This window comes from Falco rusticolus, chromosome 12 (assembly GCF_015220075.1).
Source record: "Falco rusticolus isolate bFalRus1 chromosome 12, bFalRus1.pri, whole genome shotgun sequence".
Lineage (NCBI taxonomy): Eukaryota > Metazoa > Chordata > Aves > Falconiformes > Falconidae > Falco > Falco rusticolus.
Window position 1 is genome coordinate 16,983,150 of NC_051198.1, and position 26,387 is coordinate 17,009,536.

General features: G+C 44.4%; 2 protein-coding genes across 4 annotated transcripts in view; one reads left to right on the top strand and one right to left on the bottom strand.

Annotated features, from left to right (window-relative positions):
- The window catches only part of PIGF (phosphatidylinositol glycan anchor biosynthesis class F), a 28,867-nt gene extending 10,789 nt beyond the window's left edge, over nt 1–18,078 (top strand). The window contains exons 6-7 of one of the 3 annotated variants that reach the window (XM_037405350.1): nt 5,580–5,713; nt 16,315–18,078. In XM_037405350.1, coding sequence (XP_037261247.1) covers nt 5,580–5,693 — 114 coding nt within the window. In that variant the 3' untranslated portion in view covers nt 5,694–5,713; nt 16,315–18,078. Of the gene's footprint in view, nt 1–5,579; nt 5,960–7,037; nt 7,151–16,314 lie in introns of those variants that run through there. The other 2 variants (XM_037405349.1, XM_037405348.1) reach the window with 2 other exon arrangements.
- Nucleotides 1,360–25,456, bottom strand: RHOQ (ras homolog family member Q). The gene is made up of 5 exons (XM_037405351.1): nt 25,240–25,456; nt 25,052–25,110; nt 7,839–8,003; nt 7,006–7,101; nt 1,360–6,296 (listed from the first exon to the last, which is right to left on the bottom strand). The coding sequence occupies exons 1-5, from the start codon at nt 25,379–25,381 to the stop codon at nt 6,141–6,143; spliced, it is 618 nt and encodes a 205-aa protein (XP_037261248.1). The 5' UTR covers nt 25,382–25,456; the 3' UTR covers nt 1,360–6,140.
- Nucleotides 25,457–26,387: the final 931 nt, after the last annotated feature.

The window sequence follows — 26,387 nt, forward strand, 5'->3', positions numbered from 1 at the left end:
TCTAGATGATGTTCAAAAGGTTTAAAGAGTTGTATATCCATCTCTAGTTGCTTCTAGCACTCTGCGCAGTGGATACATAAGGGTTGTGTTAGTTAGGACAGTTCTAGCAAAGAAATACAAAAACTTCGTTACAGTTGCTCATTTTTTTCAGATTGCCTATTTCAAGTTGGTGTACTTCTAATAACCAAATGCAATTAGGATCCTGGCTTCATGTGTCACCTGAGAATTGACACCCTTAAAAGCATACCACTACTGAAACAGAACTGGATCATTTCTGTGTTAGTAGACACATTGTGACACATCCTTTCTTTGCTCACCCTGAGGTAATTTAGTTGCAGAACAGGATGATATAATCGAAGACCAAAACCTTATCGGCATACATTGTGCAGTGGAAGTAGTATTCCAGACACCCCATTCACTGTTGACAACAACTGAATTTTGGGAATTGTGAAGTTCCTGGGTTTATTGCATGTTTTGGTAACAGACTTTTAAAACGTGTTCCTGGGTTTACTGTGTGCATGCCTACCTATCCATCTGGGTGTTTTGTAGCGTAATTTTGATCTGTAGTACCAGTTACTAACTATAAAGTGACTATTTGAAACGGTATTCTGCCTACAGTGTTTTCATATCATTAGTTAAAAGTGAAATTGATGTATACCCACTTTATACTGGATACTGCAAACTTAATAGGTAGTGCTGATGATATAACGAAAATGAGTTGATTGACTGCTATACAGTCATATTGGCTAAATTGCAAATATTAGCCTAGATACCTCCCAGACATTTGTAACCTGAAAAATCATCTGGAGAATCTTCGGTATGGTTCTTGGTGCTTACTTGAGTAAGCTGAAATAGGAATATAAACTTTCACACTTTCTTGTTATTCACACAGCTGAGAGAGTTCGTTTCCTTCTTGTATTTACTTTTGAGTCTACTACCTACTGTGAAAGAAGTTGCTTTATGTGAGTAGAAGGGATAATAGCCAGTGTTTGAGGGGGTTTCTTTTCAAACCGAGGTAGAAGCTTGTTCCACTTCAGTATGGTTATCAATGTTTATTTAATGATATGTTTTCTTAATGTAAACCTTAATGGTGCGATCAAAGGCAGTTATGCTTGCTTTAACTTTAGAACACAAATCCACAAAACCAGCTTCTAGTTACAAATGCCAGCCTGAAAAAAAACCTCACACTTTCTTCTCCTCAGCATGTGCTTGTCAACACACACATTCTGTACAATGTGATAAGACACTTTTAGTTAACATGTGCATGCAACCAAAATAGATTAAAGGCATGTACTGAATTTTTTTAAGACAGTAGAGACTAAACAATTGGGAATTTAAGGCATGTTAGAAACAGGGAGGGAAAGTATTTGTGCTCATTTATTCAGTTTTAAAATGTAACAAAAATTATCACATAGCTTTCTAATTGACAGTCTGAAATGGATCTTTTGAAATAGTAAGCATACAAAAAATACCGAGTTTAGGAATATGAGAAAAGCATTCATCTAAAGAATGGGATCAGTTTAAGAACAGTAGATTGCCGCACTGTATTTGCATTTGTTTAATTAAAGTTCCAGCAGTCAGCCACTTTATAGTATCTTTAAAAACTTTATTAGGGTCTGGCCTTTATGTCCTTATCAATGCCTATGTAATTCCCACTGCATGGGATGTAAGTTACAGACTTGTAATAGATGACAAAACTGTCATGCAGTCAGAATTCCGGTTTAACTAGCTTCATGCACAGTACAGCAGAGCTGGATACCTTGCTGGGATCCTGCAACATGCTCTGCTTTACATGCAATATGTCAAGTATTCTCAAATCAGTTCATAGGTGTTCTAAAGAGCACGGAGGAAACCAGCTCATTTGTGTCCTGAAAGGTTGGCAATTCCTATTTTGAGTCCTTATTCTTAAAATTTAAGATCTAATATATATACTAGAAACCTTGCAGTTCTGCAGTGTCTATTTAGCTATCCCAAAGAAATCTCTGTTAAGTCTTATCACTGCTGCCAGATGAAAAGGCATAAAGAAAATTTAAACAAATAGCAGAAGTCAGGATTATTTTGCATTTAACCACTGGCTCATGCTCTGTCCCTTAAAATACAATTTTTGTGCTTGTGAAGCATGTAGGTAGAGATTTGGTTTTGCCAAGCTGCTGTTCAGATTCCTAGTAATCATTACAAGTTGTTAAAATTGCCCTTTCCCACATGCATTTAATATGTAAACTGAGCCTTCTTGTATTAGGCTGTGAGAATGGTAGTTGATGTTTTCCAGCTGCTGGGACAGAAGGCATTTCATGGCAGTTTCCTGAAGAATGTTCTGTCCTTTCTCCTGTGCTCCCCATGCCTTTGCCTCCAGACCAGCCTTCCTCCCCCTCAAACACAGTGCAGTTAAGTGGTGTTGTGAAACATCTTATTCCCCTGCTGCTGACCCAGCCTAGACATGACATCAGTACCGAAGCAGGGTATGTCAGCTTCCTCATGGCAGAAGGGAGCATAAAGTAGGAGAAACTGAGCCGAATAGTTCTCAGGGGATCAGAGGGGTGTATTACAAGTCGTGTACTTTAAACAAGTGGAATGGAATCTCTTAGAACAGGCAGATGGATGTTAGCTGCTTAGATTTTTATCACTTAGAAGCAGTTCATAGCAAGTCAGGGAAGCTAAACCAAGTTTAAGAGATAATACAAAAGTCAGGGCAAAAGCAGACTGACCAAACACAAGTCAAATTCATTTAAAAAGGTCCAATGGAAAGCAGTTCGGTCTCAGAAAAAACGAGGCCAGCAGCTGATGCAAAATAAAGCAACCCACTTTCATAGATGGACAAAAAGCATATGCAAGGGCTGTTATTTTAGCACAGCTGATATGCTTAAGAGCCACATCTTAAATCTCTGATAACCTGCTGCTTTAGATACACTTATAGGGGCATCTGGCTATATGTAGCCTAAAGGCTAGCAGTCAAGAGTAAAAGGTGCAGAACTAGTATCATTTACCTGTTAAGGGGGGTTTTTTGCCCTTCTTTGAGGGTTAGAGAAAAGGGCGTAAGGACAGCAATGCTCTTAAGTCCAGGCTTTTAACTTGTGTGCATAGGAAGTTTTCAAAAGGCCAATCGAACTGCCTTCAGAACTACTTTGAGCCATCTGACCAGCACGGCAAGAACGAGTAGGTGGCCTAGTACCCGTCTGTTCTATGCCACTAGAAGGAATGAGGTGGTGTTTCTTTTCTGTCTCATTCATAGATAGTGAGAGATGGAGTGTTTTGTGGTTTTTTTCCTTTGACCCCTATCTCTGCCAGCTGCCACTGGTGAGGGTTGGATTTCAGAGCTGAGAGACTCGTGTGTTAACTGACAGCCTAATACTTCCATAAGGTAACATGTGATTTTTAAAAAGCAAAGCAAAAATTGTTTTGGAAGACAGAGGCATAATTACTGTTAAAAGTTACATAGCTATTGAAAAACTATGTTCCAAATTGCTGTTCAGTAATGTAAAAGAAGCCACAACAATCATCAGAGATCCTTTTAATTGTACCAGCAATCACTCACTATACACAACATACCAAAAGATACAGGGTCAATGGGTCATCAGGAATACTGGGTCTCTAGTTAAGGGAACATTAAAAATTCGGAGTTCAGCATCTACCTATACTTCTGAAAAGCAAATAGGCAACTACAGATTCACCTAATGTAGGTAACATTTAATGAAGGATCACTGATCACTCAGAGAATTTGCTAAAAAGACCACTGAGTTAGGAAGCCTCTGTCCATAGTTTTGTGGATATTAGAGTGGTATTTGAATTCATCAGTGGGTAAGAAAGTACAGCTCCTGTTTCAACTGAATGTTACTGAGTGAGCAGCTGAGCTTGCAGGGACTTTTTTATTGTTTTGTCCTTTAGACAGGTAATTTGCAAAATGCTAGAAATAATTTTCATTTAAAAGTTAAGAAGATCCACCTGATGTGTAAGTTTAGCCAAGGCCACAAATTCATGCGAGTTTTAAATATACATAATATCTTACCATGCCAAAGCATCTCAAGGCTTTTTGTAGATGATCTACGATACCACTGTTAAATGAATGAAAACAAGCAAGTCTTTGGTTTGAGAGGCAACAGCCAAAATATTCAGCAACAAAAACAAGTAGCAGAGACAGGGTGTCCAGAAATGGAAGAATGAAACAAGGTCAATAAAGAGTACCTAAGGCACCTTGTTTATAGTCATCTTTGCTACACTCCTTAAGACCTCCAAATAATACATAAAACTGCAAATGCTAAGGAATGTGAAGATGAAACAGCTGAGGACAAAATACATTACTCTTATGCCTAATTAAAATTCCCATGACCAAAGGATGTGACTAAATACATTTTTCCAAGTGGTAATGAAGTAAAGAGAAGAATCAGAGCTAGGAAAATGAATGAAAGGAGGAACCAGTACCATTAAGAGTAAGTTCATTTGATATTCATGAATTGCAAATCAAAATGAAGTAGAAAAGAAGGCTGGACACTGAGATGTGGATATTTTCTTTAATGTCTAGTGCATTTCTCAGTCTCAAGTACTATAGAAGGTGGAAATGTCCCCCTTAATTTAAAAGTTAAAAAAATAGGAAAGAGCAGTCTCTACTTGCTTCAGGAACATGCACTGTACAGCAGAAAGTGCAAAACTGTCCTTGGAAAAAAAATATGCAAAGGAGAATTTTGAAGAGGATGGGAATTCAGTTTATTTTAGAATAAATATATTTAATCACCAACTTAGTTGAGGCTTTCATCAAGTACGGTATGTAGTTGACTGGTAATATAAGCTACATCTGCGGATAGACTGGTTAAACTTTGTTTAACCACTCCTCCCAGCAAATCAACTGAAAAAATAAAAGGGGGGGGAAGGGGGAGAGTCCCCTTACTACTTTGCCTCAGTACCAGATGGTTTGTGAAAGCAAGTCAGCTGTACAGTCAGTTCCCTATTCTTATACTAGGAAATAGCTTATAATTTGAGCTCTCTGTAACATAATTGGCTTACTACATATTTGCTGAACTGGGTGCAAGATGTTCAGTCAGTTTCCAAACATGTTCCCTCTCTACTGCAAGCCGGAGGGAAATTCATCCCTTTGCCTACTTTTCAAGAAAAAAAAAGAAAAAGAAAGAAAACCCCTCTCTTAATCTCAGTCTATGGCCTTATTTGAATATTTGTTCATATATACAGACAACTCTAAAAGTTTTAGAATGCCATGAGAGATCGGAAGGAGAAATCGCCAAGGAATCTACAGGTTTCCAGGTGTGTGCAACGGAACAGGAAGCTAGGTTAGCTGAACACTTCAGGGGATACAAATACTTACAAGATTTTTCATGTAGTTTTGGGAATATTGGACTAAAGTCTGCAATAGCCAGAAGCCTGTTTACCTTTTAATGCATATTAATTAAAAACTGTACAACAGCATTTAGTGTTCATGAAGATGATTGTTACACTTTTGGCATTTTTAGGAAAGCACGTTAAGCTTTATAAGACTGTACTGTCTTTCAGTACCTAGATTTTGTGCTCACGAAGTACAAAAACCCACAAACATTCTCCTCGTTGTTTGCTTTTACCTTGTGTTCTCCCCTCAGGTATGGCCCGTGTCCTGTTCCCTCGGAGCTACCTTTGGCTATACGGCTGGTCTGATTATTGCACCTCTGTGGATACACTGGAACCGGAAGCAGCTTACATACAAAAGCAGATAACTGGAGCAAAGAGAGACAAGGTATTTCTTTGTGCAGATTCCATACAGACTGTGCAAAAGTTGGGTTTTTTAAGAGATATATATATATAATATATATGTATAGTCAAAGCAGAAGACTATCCAAATTCATTTAGAGTTTTTCAGGCCAAGCATCTCCACTCAGTAAAATCACATAGATGCTATTTCAACATGGTGCAGTTTTTGCTTCTACACTGTGTAACCCTGAGAGATTGTACCTTCCAGTCTGAATAAAGTATTTGTAACAGATGTGGTGGTTTCTTCTTACAAGCTTGTTGAGTGTGATTTTATTCCTCTGGATTTCACTGGTTGCAGAAGGCAGAACTGTAGTTTTAGCTTTCAAACCTGTAACAAGTTCACTGTGTACTTAATGCATTGTATTTAAATTCAGTAGAATTTCACAGTAAGCCTGGCCATCGTCAAATGTCTCTCACGTGATCAAACAGCAGTTTATGCATCTTGAGCCTATTCTCTTCTTCACTGTGTGTTTCTTTGGAGTTAGAATGGCTATAATAGCTTCATCAAAAACGGTCTTCAGTCCTTTCTGTGTTAAAGCTGAACACTCCACATAGCAGTAGGCTCCTATCTGTCAAGAAAATAAGTTAATTCAGTAGCAGTATCTTTCAGCTGTTCAGTTCTATCAGTGCGCTGCTGCATGGTTATTTTTTCTACAGTGACATCACAATGTTTGGCTGTGCCCTAGAAAAGTTATCTGCATGTGCATCCCCCTGTAGGAAAAATTAAGATTTGGCTAAAGATCTGGAATGCATTTAAGTTGGTTTGGTTTATAAAGGAAGCATATTAAATTGGATTTGCAGTGGGGTCCTAAGGTATTTTTTATAATTAAACAGCAAAAAAGAATTACATGACCAATTTATGTTTCAAAAATAAGACCATGTAAGTAGTGTCCTGATAAGCGTTGTCCACGCAGTGTGTTAAAATGCTAGTATAGCATTCTCAAATAATTTCTTAAAGATGCTTCCAACATTTTGCTTGAGCAGGAAAGGCTCCATCCAACCTCAGCCACTCCGTGATTTTAATTCTCTCTGATTAATGCTTCTATGAGTATCCACAACAGAAAGAACGATTACTAACAGGGAAGTGCTATTACACAGGTCTGCTTGTTAGCTGTATTCAACAATGCAAGTAAATACAGTTAACTGGTAACCAGTTGTAAGGTTTCACACATTGCTTGTAAAAGAAATGGGAAAAGCAGTAAAGGAAGAAAAAGTCAATTGGAAATAGGTTTTCTTGCTTCTTTACTACTTGGTTTCAATTAGGAATATCCAGTTTACCTCTTTCGCTAACTTCTGTCCTTGCTCCACAGATACAGGCTTCTCTTTCATATCATTCAGTCTTGCCAGAGTTTTTGGGTCATCACGAAGATCAATCTAGCAAGAAAGATTGCAGTCATGTTGGAATACTTTTCCTAAACAGTCAGCAGGCTATACCATGCCCTCTTTTGAAAGCAGAATTATTTATTTAATGGATATTACATGTATAAAAATGGAGTCACGTCAGGATTCAGATTGTGGACCCTTCCTTATCCAAAAGCCCTGGAAATGTAAGCTATGAACTACTACCAGAGGGAACAAATGTTTACTCTGTAATTTAGCTCTTCATTTAGATGTGATCATCTCAGAATACCAGAATGTATATCCAGCAGTGGCAGAAAGATTAACCCAAGTAGAACACCAACATGTGGGTCACTTTGTATTTGAAGCCCAGTCCACTGCCCACAAGAAGCAAGAAGAATGGGTACTTCTCCCCTTGCTCCTTTGCTTCAGCAAATACTGGATATGACCAATAGTTGCAGACCCAAGTAATTCCAGTAACATGGGTATGAACAGACAACTTTATTCCGTAAGTCCATGACTTTCTATAGTCATGCTGAGAGATGCAGCCAATCTTGCCACTTCGTTTACAATGCATATATTTTAACAAAATGGAGGTGGCTCATTAGAGAACACCTCCAATCTAGGGGTTTCTGCCACTTGTTATGGTCTTTCTTCCAAAGCCAGAAGGAGGTGCTGCTCAGGTCCTGTTGGGCCTGAACTTGCAGCCCAAAGAAAAGGTGCCATACAATGATGTGAATTGTTTAAATAAAGTAGAACAGAACCAGATATACCTGTGTTCCTACTAGTAAAAAGGGAACATTAGGTGCATATTCCTTCAACTCCGGTACCCACTCTTCTTTCACATTTTGAAATGAAGCAGGGTTTACCACTGAGAAGCAGATAAGGAAGACATCGGTCATAGGATAAGATAAAGGTCTCAGACGATCATAGTCTTCCTGAGAAAGAAAAATTCTGTTACCTGCAATATTAAATTGATGCCTGCATTTTATTAATTTTAACTGTATGCCTATTTCAGGAATTTTTTGAGACAAACTTTCTGAATGTTTACAACTACTCCAGGTTAGTTTGGCTGTTAAAGCAAAATCTGCATATGAGGGTAACTATACATGAATATAAATATTTTTAAAACTGTGTTAATACTGATAGAAACTTACTTCTGTATGAGAATATATAGATGACTACCCTTTAAAAAGTTTTCACTTAAAGAAAAATAAAAAGGCTTATGGTTCAAAATATTTGCAGATCAAAGGTTAGCATTTGTTTGACCAAAGAAAAATGAGCACATGTGACTGCTATAGCGCCATCACGGTTATACAAAGCTAGACTAGATTAATGCTGTTTAATGCACTTAAATATTCTCTTTTGGATCATATGTAGAGGTGATATTTAAGACCGTCCTTTCTGACTTTCAGAAACCTTACTGTCCTGTTGCTAGTGATCAGGGCAGATGGAGTAAGGATCAGAAGGGACATCTTTTGTCCAGATTCTGCTTTCTGTAAGCAAGCCCAGAAAAAAGTGGGAAGGAACAGAAATTAAGGAACAAGAACAGTAACAGGGGAACATTCATGCCCTTTTCTTGGGAGGAAATTAGTGTGAAAGGATTATTACTTGGGTTGTAGAACCATTTAGTTGGAAAAGACCTTTAAGATCATCAAGTCCAACCTTTAACCCAGGACTGCCAAGTCCACCACTAACCCGTATCCCTGAGCACCGCATCTAGGCATTTTTTAAACACCTCCAGGGAGGGTGATTCCACCACCTCCCTGGGCAGCCTGTTCCAATGCTTCACCATCCTTCCAGTGAAGAGATTTTTCCTAATATCCCATCTAAACCTCCCCTGGTGCAACTGGAGGCTGTTTCCTCTTGTCCTGTCACTTGTCACCTGCGAGAAGAGACAGACCCCCACCTGCCTACAGCCGCCTTTCAGGTAGTTGTAGGGAGCAATTAAGTCCCTCTGAGCCCCCTTTTCTCCAGACTAAACACCCCCAGTTCCCTCAGCTGCTCCTCACAGGACTTGTTCTCCAGCCCCGTCCCCAGCCCCTGCCCGGCTCTGGACACGCTCCAGCCCCTCAGCGTCCCCCCTGCAGTGAGGGGCCCAAACCCAGCCCAGGGTGCGAGGTGCGGCCTCACCAGGGCCGAGCACGGGGACGGTCACGGCCCTGGCCCTGCTGGCCACACAGTCTGTGACACCAGCCCGGAGCTGGTGGCTCCCTCGGCCCCCTGGGCACACGGGGGGCTCATGCCCAGCCGGCTCTGACCAGCCCCCCGGGCCCTTCCCCGCCGGCAGCTCCCAGCCCCCTGCCCCAGCCTGCAGCTGCGTGGGGCTGGTGTGACCCAGGGGCAGGACCCGGCACTGAGCCGCGTTGAGCCTCATACGACCGGCCTGGGCCCATCGGCCCGGCCTGCCCAGACCCTCTGCAGAGCCTCCTGCCCTCAGGCAGATCAACGCTCCCCACTGCTTGGTGTCACCTGCACACTGACCGAGGGTGCGCTCGATCCCCTCGTCCAGATCACCGATACAGACATTAACAGGGCTGGCCCCAGTGCTGAGCCCGGGGGAGCACCACTTGTGCCCGACCGCCAGCTGGATGTGACCCCATTCACCGCCGCGCTTTGGGCTCGGCCCAGCCAGCCTTTTACCCAGCGCAGAGTGTAACTGTCCCAGCCGTGAGCAGCCAGTGTCTCCAGGAGAAGCTGTGGGAGATGGTGTCAGAGGCTTTACTGAAGTCTGGGGAGACACCATCCACAGCCTTTCCCTCAGCCACGGGGCAGGTCATCTTGTCATAGCAGATCAGGTTCATCAAGCAGGACCTGCCTTTCATAACTCCGTGCTGGCTGGGCCTGATCCCCCAGTTGTCCTGCACATGCTACATTATGGCGCTCAGGACGATCTACCCCATAACCTTCCCCAGCACTGAGGTCAGGCTGACAGACCTGTGGTCTCCTGAATCCTTCTTCCTGCCCTTCTTGTAGATGGGCGTCACACTGGCTGGCCTCCAGTCTGCTGGGACCTCCCTGGTTAGCCAGGGCTGTTGATAAATGATGGACAGTGGCTTGTGAGCTCTTCCACCAAGAAGTCGCTATGGTTGCTTAGAGCCACAGCATGTAAAGCCACCAGTCCTACTGCCAGGGCCTACAATACTATGACAACAGAGGTATGGAAGAGCATTGCCCCTGTCATGAAACAGAGTTCCCTCTAGCGCTAGAGAAAGTGGATTTTTGCCATATTTTTTAGCTAAGAGCAGAAGGGAACATGCCCCATCTTCTCTCTTCAAGGCTTCCTTTGGTCTGTGGCAGTGAATGAATGTCTTACCATTCCTACCTTAGGCTTTTTTTTCCCCTTTTTTATTAGTATTATTATTATTAACATAGATAACTAACACTGAGCCCCGGCATTGCAGAGACAGTGAAGAATGCTGGGTTTATGCCTTCTCTTCCATAATAAACACCAGTTTATTACGGCTGCAGCAGCCTCCCTCTTCCCCATCTAAGCTTCCCATCTTAATTAAATCTCACAAAGACTGGAATGATTTGTTCATTAAATGCAGAGACAGAAATGTAATTCAACTCCACGTTTGAAATGAGACAGAAAATTAAATTTTTGTTTCCTTGGCAACAGTCACATTACCAGATTCTTAACCTATAGTTGCACCCTCAAAAAAAGCCCTTCATTGATTGTTAAGTTTTAAAGGCAGAGGCGCTAGAATTTCAGAAAACCTGTAAGAACTTCCTCAGAACAGTTTCTGCTAGACCCATCATTTCATTTGGAAGTCAACAGCTATGGGAAGAGGGCTGTTACCCTCATCATGAAATGGAGAAAAGACAAGCACTGGAGGAGATTATGCACTAGCAAGGAGCTGACCACTGGCCAGTACTCTTCAGTGTCTATTTACACAATATTCTTATTTGTAATCAGTATTCTCATGTGCCATTTGATTATATACTCTACTGCCAGTCTTGTATACTCTACAGTTCTGTCAATAAACTAGAGCATACTTGGCTCTAAACGTAGGCCCCCGATTTCACAAGCACCGTAACTGACACTCCTGTGGAACTACAACATTTGACAGGCCTTTTTGAAGATCAGTTTCCCTGCTAGTGTCAGGCTCCTATCCTGATTCAAAAGAGAGAAACAGGAACGCGTCTTTTCCGCACCTGTAGACATCCACCACAGAAAGCAGAAACAACTTCAAGAACATCACAACAGCAACCTGAAACTATTCAACATTCAATTATTTCTTTGAGCACCTATTTTACATTTCACTTCTACTACTGAATATAGTTAGATCCTGCTCAGGGTTGCCACTCTGTTTTCTGGGGTGGAGATGAAAATCCTAAAAGAAGCTTCCCAACTGCAAATTACACTGGTCCCTGGAGTACATAATCTGCATGCGAGAACACACAGACAGATCTGTCGGCTGCTCTCAAATTCAGCTTAGTAATCATATGTGGGGTATGATTGAATAGGTCTTCTTAAAAAAAATATCTAGTTTAAAGTTGTAATTTGTTCTTGCCACCAAAAGGCTGCCTTTACTACACTCAACATTTTCTGAAAACCTTGCAACTGTGTTACAGTACCTAGAATACTGTCTGCATTAAATGCTGGAATGGAGAAAACACTTCACTGTCACCAGAAATTATGTTAGTCCATTGACTGTAAAAGATCTCTTTAGTTAATCCACTTCAAATTACAGATGGATCTTTTTACTCATAGCAAATACTAGGCATCTTCTGCAAAGCCAAGTTACATTTGCATGGTTTACTTCAAAACTTTTATATTTGGTTTATCTTTTTAAATCCCATTGGATACCAATCCTTGTGCATTTAGCCACATCTTGGTACTGCACCTTACTTCCCACGTGATAATCAGCGCTCATCTGGGAGTGAGCAATGTTACCGCTTTTTTAGGCATGTGCGTTGCCAAACCCTTTTCCTGCCCCCGTATCTATTTATATGCCTTTTGATTTATACCCTGTCCCATCTGCACTGGGCAAGCTGTGGGTCCATCCTGTGTAATTAAGAAGTTAAACTGAAGGCAAGTACAGTGTGATCGGATACATCATGTACCACGGCCAAAAATGTAAGTGGTATTCACTACAGTGACTTCACTGCATTTACACTTACTTAAATTAACAGAGAAGTTGGCTATAGCCACCAGTCCTGCTGCTTGAATCAAATCAGCACTGTCAGGCTCTCCTTTAAACCCTGTCTGTGCTATGAAAATTAGGTTTGTATTGATACTAATAATGGCAAGTAATTCTAATAAAGCTTCCCACCACATGATTAGACTGGTCCTGGGTACTCCTAAGAGAGACCCCAGCTTAAATATTACCAGCATCTAGTAGGCCATCTGTGCTTAAACTCCTTTTGCTCCCCAACAGCCCCTCAGAAATGGCAGTCAAACTTGAAAACCTTCTCTGATGTATCGGGCCTCAGTAGCTGAGGCACTTGGTAGAAGAATCTGAAATACCAAATGTATTTAGACTGAGTATTAGACAAGCCTGGAAAAATCTGGTTGATTCAACTACAATTTATTTCCTGAATCCAGTGTAAGGGAAAGAAACATGGTTTATTCTAAAATTAAATGCAATGGCAAAATCTAATTATACTAGCCAGTCAACATAAATTCCAATTTGAGTGCATGTACACACCACACTTAGAGCAATCAGACTTCCAATCTAATTGGGAGAGGCACTGCATGTATATTTAGACATTAAAAATATTTATAAAGAATTTAACTGGAATATTTTAAGAATGTGAATGAGATAGGCAAGAAAGCTACTAAGGACTGAAATATACAGCACAAGTCTTAAAAACTCGAGGCTATAATAGTGAAATGGCTCATTCTCCAGCATACTCTGGACTTCAAAACAGAATTCTATACAGATAGAAAAACATGCTGAAAATGTGAGAGTTGTAATAACTTCAAACTGGATGCAAGTATGTTGGCTTAATTAACATTATATGGAGCTGTGATTCCCTATAAAAGATACGACATTGCAGCAGGACTGTCCATCATTTTCCTAGTATGCCTGTGGTAACCCAGGCCAGCTGCCAACACAGAACAGACATGGGGAAGGAGATGAGGTGAAAGAACTAATGACCTGACTTGGCTTCTCAACTCCAAACTGGGAAGGACTGTTTGGGTGTTTTGGTTTGTTTTTAAGGGGGGAGAATGGAAATTCACGCTTCTAAATTCTCATTTCATCCTAGTTTTGATATTCCATAAGTAAGTCTAGCATTGCCTTTATCTTAGCTCCTTAAAGTCTGTGCTTTAGGTCTCTTTTTCCACGTTGCAGTACCTAATAATCTGCGTCTCTGAGATTTTCTGCTGCCTTCTACTTGAATACTGAACCACTGATTTTCGCTGTATTTTGGATGTTCAGGTGGATTTGTTTTAACATGCCCAAAATTTAGCTATTTCTTTTCCTGACAGCCTGCTCAAAACCAGAGGTCTTGAACTTTTTGTATGGAGACTGAAGAATGGCATTGCAAGTCTGCAGCATTATATTCTTCATTGCAAGTGTTTGCTCAGACTAAAAGCTGAATGCAGTGGTGTGTTCAAAGTTATACAATTGATTTTGAACTAATACTTTTGCCCGATTCCATGGATATCAGCTGAGACACATAGTTAAAAACACATAAACTATATTCCTAACTCTGCCACTGACCCAATATGTAGCCCTGAGCAAACCATTATCCTCTCAACTTCCATCTTCCCATCCGTAGAGGTTTGCTAGCTTAATAATGCATTAGTCTTTGCAAAGCACTCCAAAAGCTTTTGATGTACATAGCTTATGTGCAGTGAGATATTTAAAAAAAAAATAAACTAAGAAAAAGTGAAGTCTAATAATTTCTGGACAACCTTCTTGACCCACAAAAAGCATTATTTCCTTGTATTTATCAGAAAACTGAGGTTAAGAGGTGCAGGAATACTGAGAGCCCACAGTACTAGAGCCCCTGTAGCTCCCCTGTTTCATGGTATGATGCTCCTCCCTGACCAAGGCGAAGTGATGGAGACAGAGGTCCTTACCCCTCTCTCCGTAATGTGAGGCCACAGACCTCTTTCTCCGCTGGAATGGCATTAGGGTTTATCCAATTTGGAGAGATGAAAGGCAGAGTCGTTACATTTGCAGGCGATACCTTCCGGTGCCTTGACCAAGACCTTTGGGGAAATCCATACCTCTCAGATCTGCTGTGACAAGGTAGTGGAGAAGATGTTCACCTAGATCTGTTTATTTGATTTTTCTTCCTTGCATATATGAGGGCTAGGGACTTTAAGCACAGAGGAGAAACCAAATGCTGGTATGTCATTACCATTGCAGCAGGGGCCCTGAACAAGGTGTGTCACGCTTATGTTTTAATCCAGGCCTGGTGTTTTGTACTCGGATGGAACCAAAGTAGTTAATGATCTTATGTGTTTTGCAGCTTAGGAATGAAATTTTAACTATTCATCTCCAGTTAAATGACATACTCTTACAAACAAAAGGATAGGCCTTTTCTTTTCTATCTGAGAAGGTATGAAGTGGACGGGAGGGAACAAAACAAAGCTTGCACCACTGGAGGAAAAACCGGAGCTCAACAACTCTAGGTTTGTGATCTCTGTGTTAGCAACCATCTGTTGCTTTCACAGCTTACAACAGCCATCGTAAGAGGAGGTTCTCACGCCCAACCATCTGTTTTTAGAGGGGAAGCCAAAAATAGACATCAGGCAGAGTTGCTAGAGGAATCCAACCTTCATGCAGTGAAGGGTAATCACTGCTGCTGCTCCGAGGGTCTCAGTGAGACACACATATGTAACCAGCTGGCTTCTGCGGAGCGAAATCCCAGCCAAAAGTCCAAGTTTTAACCCATTTCACAGTAGGGCTTGGTAATGGCAGTTGAAAGTCCTCTCTCAATATGAATTGCCATGCTTTAATTTTTGAAGTGCATTTCAAAGCTATCCTTCAAGACTGCATTTTTCAGTTTTCCTCCCTGAAAATAAATTTCCGCTTCAGAAGGCCCCCCCCCCGTAATATTTTCGGAAACGTAACAAGTGAACCATAATGATGTTGTATCCAACGTGTGCCCCAGGGACTTAGTAACAGCTCACAGTTACCCCCATGGACACATCCTGCCATCTCCCCCAGTTTATTTGGCATTAATGGCTGATCGGCAGCTTTGTTGCGAGCACCGGGCAAACCTCCTGGAGAGGCACACCAGGAAGCAGCCCTCGCCCCGCTGAATCACCCTGTGGTTTCTGATTCTGTGAGATGCTTGGGTGGGGGAGGAGAGAGAGGGAAGTGGTCTGTCCTGCCCCATGCCAAGCACAAATTGCTTCCCTGGCTAAAAAACTCTCTGAGTTTTTTCACTCCGGGCCGTACAATACCGCAAGCCTTTGCAAGGAAGGAGGGTGGAGCGTACCCAGACTGCCGCTCGCTAGGCACCACTAATGCAGGACCATTTGGCAACAACAATCAGGACTGACACAGCATCACCGTAAAACGTCTGCTTGCCCAATTCTGCAACCCAAGCCCTGTCATGCTAATCGCTACATTTGATTTCTCAGTCGCCTACATCTGTAGCCACTAGCTTCTCAACACGCGAAACACGATGGGGCGATTATTCCCTGGCTGCAGGGGAAAAGTGCACTACAGACCCTCTGTCTCTTCACAGGCTTCTGGGGATACAGCCTGCATGGCTAAAGAAAGCAGAATTGTCCTGTTGTTGTGGCTCCTTCACAGAGGTTTCCCAGGGAGTGCAAAAAGCTGCCGATTTGGGCCCAGCATCTATTTTTAAATTATAGAAAAGGCTGCAAGAATGCAGGATAAGTGCTCTTTCATTGTATTCTAAAAATGAAGTAAGCGGATCTAAATCCATCTCTAAATTCCTGTGAGGAGGCCTGTTCAAAGAAGGTATGAATTATACATTGAAAAAGCCCAAGCTTTGTGAATTACGATTTTTATATTTTTTTTGACAAAACTTTCCTTCTGGCGTATTTGAGGACTATGCAGCTGCTTACACGTCTGAAAAGCTTTTCTGTACAGAGAGAAATAACTAGCTGGAAACCGGAGCCTAGTAAGATGGATTTTAGAGCATTAGAGACAAGAATATTCCTTTAATTATACACAAAATTGTCTTTAAGTGATCGGAATTGATCCCAGTCTTAATGTGGGATTAAATACTGCCCAGATCCTACATCTTGCCATGTGGTGATGCCAAACTATTTTCCTAGACAGTCTCAACAGAACACTCTCTCCTCCACAGGAACTTCAACTTGCTGGTTTCTTCATGGTTTTATAAAAATAGAAGTCCCTGACTTTTCTCTGTTAGCATCTGTAACAACAGAACATGGATTCCACTGACTGCAAGCAGTATCAGCGAGCACAGTTTCACTTAAACACCTTATGCCAGCTGCTTACCCACTGAGAAGTGGCAGAGCAACTGCCATGGACAAGCCCTTTAACTCCTAACCCATGAGAAACCACCAGGCTGTGGTGCGCTCCTGCGTCAGGTCCTTTCTCACTGTCAATGACCTTACGAACAGCACTCTTCCCACACAGGATTTCCACTTTCTCCAGGAAAGGAATTCACCCTGGTTTTGGTGACTGCAGCCATGAAGTCAGGATTTTCCATTCTTTCAGATATGGGCAACCAAAGGAAAAAAATACAATTCACACTGGCACAGGGGATGTGGTCGGACCCTCTGCAGAACCCACTCTTTGGAAAGATGGGTCCTTTCACTTTGTTTTTACAGAAGTATGACCACCAATAAACTTGTTTTCACAGTGAAAACAGACTATGGAATAGAGATGGTTTCATATAGTTACCCATATCGCGTCGTACATGTCTTTTCATTTGCTAACTATACAAATCCTGCCCAGACAAGAGAGACTGATCAGTTAGGTGTCCCGTTCCCTTTCACTTTTTACAAATAAACCCAAAAGCACAGTCTTCAGTCCAGTGTTGAGTAACGGCTTTGTAAGATAGAAGACTAAGCCTTCCCACTGACTCCTTCAAGATTAATTCCCATCATGCAACTTCTCAGAAGACGAAGTGCCAGCGTATCGGTGCCATCATGTGCACGTTGAATAAACACATCTCAGTGAAAAGTGTTGCTGGAATTCATGGAGTTCCTAAGAGTCTTCTGCACCTTGTTTTATGTCAAGTCCCAATTTGTCAAGTCTAACAGCTTCCATTGAAGAATGTGGTAGAACACTCAATGATTTCACTGTAGCAGATATTAAGGCAGTTGAAAAACTGCCTATGTTTTTTCTTTCTTAAGTGAGGAATGTGTAAGCCATCTCACTGCCCGTGGCTGGCCTATCTGTTGGTTGTTAACTGAAGATGCATCCCAGGTTGTGCCTGGCAAGCATCCCTTATTGACCTCGACACTGCATCCCAGCTGGAAATCTGACCAACGAGGAACTAGCATTAAGTCCTACAGATAATCTTCTAGCCTTCATGGCTACATCTAATTTAGAGCACAAGCTGCCTGAGACACTTTCAGTCTGTGTTTTATTAATCTGAAGCAATACGCTCACCTGGGATGCTGACAGATGTTCCTTTGCTCTGGAGAATAATGCTGCCACCTGCATTTTTATACACACACCAGCAAGTGCCAGCCATTGCAAAGAATTATTAAGACATGCCACAACATGGATGCAGCGCAGGGGATTAAAACAGACCGAGGACAGTAGCTGCTAACGCATCAAATGACACAACCTTTTCAGAACTGCTGAAAGTGTCATGTAGCGCTCAGACACATTTTTCTTAACACAAATCATCCAGTCGCTAATCCAAACCAACAGACTGCTTATAAAACCGCAGACCAGAGCAGTAAAAAGATACGGCTCCCCTCCTCTCTGCCCTCATTTTGCATGTTTTCTAATTAGACATGGGACAGTTTTGTTAAACGTGTAACTGCTAATTTGGAGGTTTAAAAAAAAAAAGTCCTGAAGCTCTGTTCCAAAGCATCCACTTTAGTGATGTTGGGGTTTATAATTCACAATAAAACTGCAGGATTTGGAATCAGTGTGCTTTATATTATTTCTTAAAGCCCAGGTTCCTGGAGTCTCATGATTATATAAAGAAAAATCACATCCTTTTCACCCTTAAATGAAAGATAAATTGCTAGTACCCCACAGATACAGAGAAAACTTGAATACATGAAGCTCAAAGCTTTAAAGGAAACCCATATCCAGCAAAGGGCAAAAGAAAGTCTCAAACCCCTTTTGATTTCCTAGGTCTTTTAGGTAGTGGTGTCTGCGGATTGCAATAGCTGACTCATCATTTTGAATGCCTGGGACTGACAAAACCTCAGTATTGCTGAAGTAAGTTTTACGTCTACTTTGTCCATGTGTTCTCAATAAAGGAACTGGAACAAAGCTTACTGAAATCAGCAGCAGGGTGCCTGCTAACACACAGCTTTGGATCAGACCCTAACACACTCTGCAAGTCCTTTTGCACTGCAGGTCTGCGCGACGGAGGCTGTACTCCAGTCTGAATTATATTTAGTTCGTTTTAAGATGTAGTTTGGAGGCTGAATCAGGAGCTAGGTTATAAATGCAAAATACACATTTTTTATACTTTTCATATTTACCAAAATATAGAGCTCTTTGCAAAGGAAATGGATTTCAGTTAAGAAGTCTGACTACGAACCTGCCGAAAATTCCCAGGGGCTCATATGTTCTCAACCAGAAAAACCCTCCTAGCTCATGCCACCTTACTCAGCTGTCCCATTCCATCACTCTTGCCTCCTGTAGTACAGCTCTACATTATATGATACTCAGATGAGTGCAGGTGCACACACCTTCTTCAAATCTGGGAAGTTGGGAAGTAAGAGGATACACAGTGGCATTGTGCTGGAAGAGCAGTAACTGTTGCTTGTATTCAGTGTTGCCTTTTTAGCTGTTGATGTCTAGATAGCATTGAAAGCTGTCACTCACTGTATCTTGAAGAAAGTATAAATGAGTAAAATTCAGAGAAAACTGTCACAAACTAAAGAATAGCTATAGACTCTTAACCCAGGAAAAAAAGGATTTTTACTTGATTACATAATCAATGTTTAGGAAGAATCTCTCTAGGTCAGGGGTCTTCATAAAAATGTGCTTTTAACATACCAAAAATTGAAGTTTCAGAGAACCTCTCAAACTTAGTTTGCTTTGGGTCCTTTACTTTGGTCTGCCACTCTTACTGTCAATTTGGTGAAGACATGCTAGATCTACATTTTCAAACACATCCCTTACATCTGATTTTATCAAAACTCCATGCTGCTACTCAGAAGTACTGTGGGGCTTTTGACGCTCTGAAAGTGAAACATAACTGTCTTGCATTTCCAGCATATATTTAGCGGATGCTTTCGGGAACTCAAAGCAGCTTGTCCCATCCTGAGAATCCTCATCTGGCGATAAAAATACTTACCTTTCTAGGGAAGCTAGGACGCTTTCAGTGTGAGTCACAGCTCACAGCGAGGTGTTTGAATGCAAGCTTTGCATTGGGATTATTATTGTTGGAAGGCCATTTTTTAAAAGAGAATCTGAAGGTTCCCTTCCTTTTAAAGGGAAATCTTGTCTTTGCTTAAACGCTTGTCTAGAGAACTCTTGACAGAGAGATTGTAAGTTCAGGCACTTCAGCTCCTTCTTTTGCCTTGAAAAACTTAAATTTCAAAGGGAGAATCTATGCACGTTTCTATTTTATCTGCATATATCCAGTTGCTGCTGCAGAGCCATTAAATCTATGTGGCTGGCAACATCCTGAAGCACGAAGCAGCTTCAGCGGAGGCTGAGCTATTCACAGGCCAGCATGTCGGGAGCGAGCTCACTGCTTCCCAGTGCCAGCTGCCAGCTCGGCTGGGACAATGTAAAACGAGCAAGGGAAAATGCATGTGGGAGGAGGGAGGCGCCGGGGGGGGGGGGGGGGGGGGGGGGGCGGGGTGGGGAGCAACACAAAAAGAGGACAGGATGTTAATTGCTAACGTTTAATTTTTAGATCTCCCAAAATCACGTTATAGGTTTCAGTGTTTACAACTCTACAGTAAAGGGTGGCAGGCTTTGCACTGTGTGAGACCGTGCTTGCGTGTTTCAGGCTTGCACTTGGCACTACGGCTGCGTGGTAAGTGCAACTCGGAAGGAGTAACGTGGTCTCGGGAGGGACATTTTTATTTCACAACAGACCAGCCAAAATGATCAGCAGCTGCCTCTCCTTTCAGTAGGGTACTGAAGTGGTACCTGCTAAGCCAAGGCTACATACCAGAGCTGAGACAGACAGACAGACAGCAAAGAGTACAAAGATTACTGCTATTTCTCGTTTTACTTATAGCAACCACCACAAGTTTGGTGACCATCCATATTAATAACCACACCTCCACCCCGCTCTTTCCCACAGGCACATTCACAGTTATAACTGCTTGTTTTTACACCTGGCCTTAATGCAGGCACTGATCTTCCTAATATTTGGCTCAGCTTTATGCACTTCAGCAGCCTGACCAGCTTTAGTATAAAACTGCTTCTAACATCAGGGCCTCTGTTACAACCAGAAAACCGGTGTATCTGAATTAAGATGGCTGCGGCTGCAACTAGCCATCGGTATCTGAGCTGAGAAAACCAACAAGTGGCTCGTTCTGCTCTTGTGCTTAACATGTTTTGTGGCTACTGTTCTGGCAACAGTTGAGAAGGCACCGAGAATGTTACTGTATCAGACCTACAGCTTATCCTACCTGTATGAGGGCACTGAAGGCAGAGGACCAAAAAGTGGAAAGCCAAGGAACAGTTACCTCAGCTTTCTCCAACCAGGCCATGCTAGTATCACGACAGTAAATGATGCTGAGGGATACACATGTTATTACCAGGCACTGCACCATAGTAAGATTCACTCTGCTCCTTTTGTACCCTGCTCTGCACTGCTCAGATGCTGGCTTGGTGCCCAAACAGCCATGCTGTGCCTCAGCATCTCTCTTCCTGGGGCAGCAGGAGCATCACAAGCTCTGTTCCTGCATCCTCCCCATCCTCCCTCCAGGTCCTGACAATCCTTCACAGCAAAGACACAGGAGCAGAGAGAAAGGCTTCCACCTGTACGTGCTCAGCACATCCTGGAGAAAAGGGACACGATGAATGAATACCCCGCAGCAAAAGGGACTGAGAGAGAGGAAGATGGACCCCAAATGCCAACTTAAACAGCAGCTTTCAGTATGGAGCAAGAACTCCAAGAGGTAACTCCCGTGTGTCCTCCCACTTATCCCAGTTATTTGGGACATGGCAAAGGGACACGCAGCCGCCCTTTTTTGTTAGTGCTTACAGACATTTCTCCAAAAGTTTTAATATCATGAGAGTTGGCAGTATTATTTTTGGTATTATAGAAGATCAAAATGATAACCACTTGTCACTAGTTCAACAGCACTCCAACACAGTGAAGTTAAACCCCTGAAGAAGCCACAGTTCTCTTCCCAGGCTGATTTTGCCATATATGCCTGCTCAATGAAGAGCAGTACCGGCAACGAGTTAGCCTCCCAGAGCAAAAGGGGCTACTGCAAAGCCAAAGGCATCCAAGCATCAGTATCACAAGCACTTTATATTTGAACCTCAGTGCATTGATACTCCCAGATCCAGGCGATGTAGGTAGGTTCCATAGTTCTCATCCTCCTGGGGAAACCAGGACCCACTCCAAGCCCACTCAGTCTCAGCACATGGCTATGTGCAGCAGCGAGGCTAAAAGGAGCTGCCGGCTCCACCTCTGGGAGGAATTGCTGGAGGAATGTCCTCTCGGACACCACCAGCACCGAATTCCCACCTGCCTCCCTGGCGCGGCAGCCTGCCTCCACAGCTGCAAACCCAAACGGGCTCCGAGAGCCTCTGCTGCCTAGCAGCTGTACTGGCTATTTTCTGCTGAACCAGGGCCGCCTCAGTATTTCCAGCCAGAGAAAAGCCTGCCTGAACTCACACACACCCAAGGGGGGGGAAGTCTGTCTGCATATAAACTGAAGTTTTTCCCTGCTATATATAACCTGGCAAAAAATGGGATTTTAATGGATTTATTCTCAACCTATTCTAAATTCACAAAGACAGGAGGCATTATGTCACCAGCATAGTTACTACACGTGATCCTGTGTGTGTTGGGATGAAGTGAGTTAGAAATGAGTACTGGATGCCACGAACTCAAAAGCTTGCAACTCCTCGGCCAATGTGAAGTCTGTCATGACTTACTTAACACATAACCATGCAAGTTAAAAGAGACTCATAGGCTGGTAAATCAGTGTTTCAGTGCAATGAGCCTGCTGTGCACCAGTTATAAATCAAAAGGTCTTTAATCCTTGCTCTGCTATGGGCTTCCTGCATGGATTTGGCATAGGCCACAGTGGTCAGAACCTCCATTTACCCCCTCATTCCTCTTCCCCTCCAAAATGAGATCTGTAGATTGTACCCATGTACTCTGTCCAGAGCTGGGAGGATAAACATGCTGAAGATCGTCAGCTTCTTAGATACCACAGTAATCACGCACTGCCAAGTTTTCATGAAATGGTACTATCAGGCCAGTATTTTAAAGTAAAACTATTTGGGGGTGACAGAAATAAAAGCAGTGATATATGCTGGCACAGAAATCCCGACTTTGAGCAACGAAGAATCTAAGCCGTACAGAAGTCTGTGCAAGGAGCAGGCATGCACCAGGTGCAGCATGCTGTTTCCTCAACACAGAGGAGGCACCATCAACTCATGTCTTTCCTGCTCTTTACCATACACATTTAAAGCATTAAAGTAAGCTTTCTGTTATTGCATAGCTCCGGGAAGACTGCTTGTCAGCACACTGTCTGATGAAGCAGCTTTTAGCTGAATGAAATTGCTGGACTGGCATCTTCACAGATTCCCCTCCTTAGTTGTGCTATATGTTGGGATGGGGCTCCCGTGGGCAGCCCTAGACGTCCACCAGTTCCCCAAACATGCTGAAGTGGGATGGGGATAATGGTAAAGATTTTATTAGCGTTGCAGGTCTGACTAAAAGGGGAGTTTTGCCAAGACCAGATATATTTGTAAAGGTAGCCTCATTAAAATACCCCGTGTGAGCTCAGGCTCCTCTGAATTAGGCCAGCAAGATCTGGTCCTGGCTACATCAGAAACTGCCTTGTAATTCAAACCTAAGATTTCAGCTTCTCAGAATCCAGGGAAAAAAGAAGGCTTACCTCAACTTTTTACATGTCTGGCTATACAATTTTGCACTGAAAAGTTTTTCTTAGTATAACAGGAATACCTTCCCTTGCTGTTTGCTGCAAACTGGCCGGTTTACCCTACCAGCTTTTGAGGAGACCAAAGGTCACTCAGCTTTGTACTCGGCACATGCAGGCAGAGCAGGATACCACAAAATCACCTTAGTTAAGGTTACACAGAGCTAACAACACACGCTCCCATTAATAGCAACAAGCCAGCACAAGCAGTTTGAGACAGCATCCACAAATAAGCTATGCATATGTGCAGTACTGCTTACGGTTGCTTTCACATTTTCCAATGCTCGTTATAAAAAAAGAAAAAAAGAGAAAAATAGTTGCATATTAACCAAATGCTTCATTTGCCCAAGCACTGGATGTTCATTTTGTAACCTACTTAAGTTGTATTTTACAAGCTGTGTTCTGAACAAATTACTACTGAAAAACAGGACTATGACAGTAATAAGAAATGCACTTAGTTGGCATAAATATGACTACTTTGTGTTTACGTCAGTGAGATGACAATCATGAAGTCAGCCTTTTTGGGAAGAGTCTCACCCTTCAGGAATCAGCTTTCTGGAAACAGGTCTGTTTAAGTACAGTTCTCATGGAATTAATTTCATTACCGATCTCAGGCCTAACAAAGATATAAAAGACCAATTAAATGCTGCTTCCCTTACTTAAGGCTGTACGCAGGTCTAAAAAGGTGCACTAATCTAGGCAGCGCTTGTTCAATTCAGTATAGGAACAGCATGGTTAAAAAATATGGCTTCAGCCCATGCGCGCCCAGTGAGATTATTTTACTAGTTGCTCTTTACCACAAGGAAGCATGTCTGAGGTCATGTGAGACCAAAACACATGCTCACAGTGCAAGAAGAAGTTTTAATATAAGGAATAGACAACTTCACAAAAACCCATGCAGCGTTCCTGTGTACCCTCCGTGTCTCCTGGGGGGGCCCGGGGGCCCTCCCGGGGCCAGGCCCATTGCAAACCAGTTTGTCACCGACCAGGCACCCCCAGAGAGCTGGGGGTACTTTAACCCAGGAGACGGTACTCCAGTGCCGTGCAAGTTAAGCTATCCAAGAAGTGACTTGAATAATGGAGCCCTGCCTTTAGAAACCGTGCCTGTGACCCCCCCAAACATCAAGCTCTTTACTCATCGCTAAAGTTACTTAAGGTACGTGCTGACATCGCATCTTTCACAACAGGCTGTAATAACCTTAACCAAATGAATCACTTGAATTGTCTGGGATAGCAAAGAAACCCGGGTTATCTCAAAGGCAGCGGCTGGGAATCACGTTCCATTGTTTTCCACCTTTAGGCTGAACAACTCTTCTTAGCCACTGAGAGCTGTAAAGCGTAAACACGGCGAGCTGCGGCAGGCTGGGTCTGTGCCCGAGCTGACGCTTTGAGGCAGCAAGTTCCCCCCGTGCTGAAGCAGGCACATTGCCCCCATCTGAAGGCCGCCGGGAGGGTCGGCAGGCCGGGGGGGCTGGCCGGGGGCGATGCCCTGCCCGCGGTGATGCCTGCACAGTCGGGGCCGCGCAACCCGCCCTCCCCCAGCGCCAGGCTATGCCCCGGCCGCAGCTCCCCCGCAGGCGGCCACGCACCGCTAAAAATAAAGCCCGTCTCCACCAGCCCGCCCTCGGGAATAAGGGTTGGATCGATGTTTTTCTTTCCAAGCCGGTTTTCATCAATCGCCCCCCGCCCCCCTCCGCCAACCCGCCTCTGAATCACCCAGCCCGGACCGCAGCCCCGCAAACAACTTCAGCGCCGGGATCGCCGGGGCCGGGGGCCGCGCTCGGCACTCACCTGGCCGGCGGTGTCGTACAGCCCCAGCAGGTACTGCTTGCCCCCGACGGTAACGCTGACTGCGAGGGGGAGAAACACAGCGGGTGAAGGGGGGCAGACCCGGCCGGAGCCCCCTCCCCGCCGCCCGGCAGGGTAAGGCCGGGGGACGCGGGCGGCCGCCGCCGGCGCCGGGCCCCCCGCCCGCTCACCTGCGTAGTGGTCGAAGACGGTGGGCACGTACTCCTCGGGGAAGGCGTCGTTGGCGTAGCTCATCAGCAGGCACGTCTTGCCCACGGCGCCGTCCCCCACCACCACGCACTTCAGCATGACCGCCGCGCTGCCATGGGCCATGGCCGGAGCCCGCCCTCATGGCCCCGCGGGCGCGCCCCGCCGCGCCGGGCCCCCCGGCATCGCCGCCGCCGCCGCTCAGCGGGCGCCCCCGCCGGCCCCCGCCGGGCGCGGCCCCCCCGCCATCCGCCGCCGCGCTGGGCCCGGCGGGAGCCGCCTTCCCCCGGCCGCGGCCGCGCCGCGCAGGGGAAGCGCCCGCCCGGGCGCGGGGCCGGGCGGAGGCGGGGAGCGGCCGCCGGCGGGGCGGGGAGGGGCGCCCCACGCGTGGGCTGGCGGCGGCCGCCGGGGCTGCGGGGCTGGGGCTGGCGAGCGGGGACGAGCGGCCGCCCGCCCCGGCCCCGCTGCCCGCACAGCGGCACCCCGCTCCGCCGGCTGCGGGCGCGCCCCGCGCGTTCCCCGGGCAGCTGCGGGGGCGGCGGGGCCCGTCCGTCCCCTGGCGGCCCCCTGCCCGCCATCGCCCCGGGCGTGCATGGGGAACCTCGCTCCGTCCTCCGGCCTTTGCCCGTAGCTGGGTCCGTAAGCGCGGAAACAATCAACGGCACCAGAAGGGATTTCTCTCTGCGCCGAGCTTATGGTCGTTGGGTCTGAAACGCAGCAGCGGGCGTGCATTTACAGAACGCTGACGGGTGCGGTATAAACAGTCTCGGGTACCCTCTGGAAGGGCTCCGGTACCAGAGGACAGGACCTAGGGAGAGCAGGTACTGCCTTGCAAAACGAGGGAAATGATGCTCCCGCAAATGCCGGTGGCGATGCCCCCACCGGTCGGTGCCACTAGGCTTTCACCCTAGCAAGCTGTTTCCAACTTCACATTTTCACACGGTGTGAAACACACTGTCAGACAGAAAACAGTTGCCTTTTCTAGTGTGTGGGTTTTTGCAGATTTATGCTGTAAGCCCTGTCCAATTACAACAAAAGACGGCGCGCAGCAGCGCAAAACCGTGAGGAGAGACCTCAGTTGTCGTACAGTTTGTGTTTCTGCTTGATCTGACATGCTTGAGGGAGGAAATAA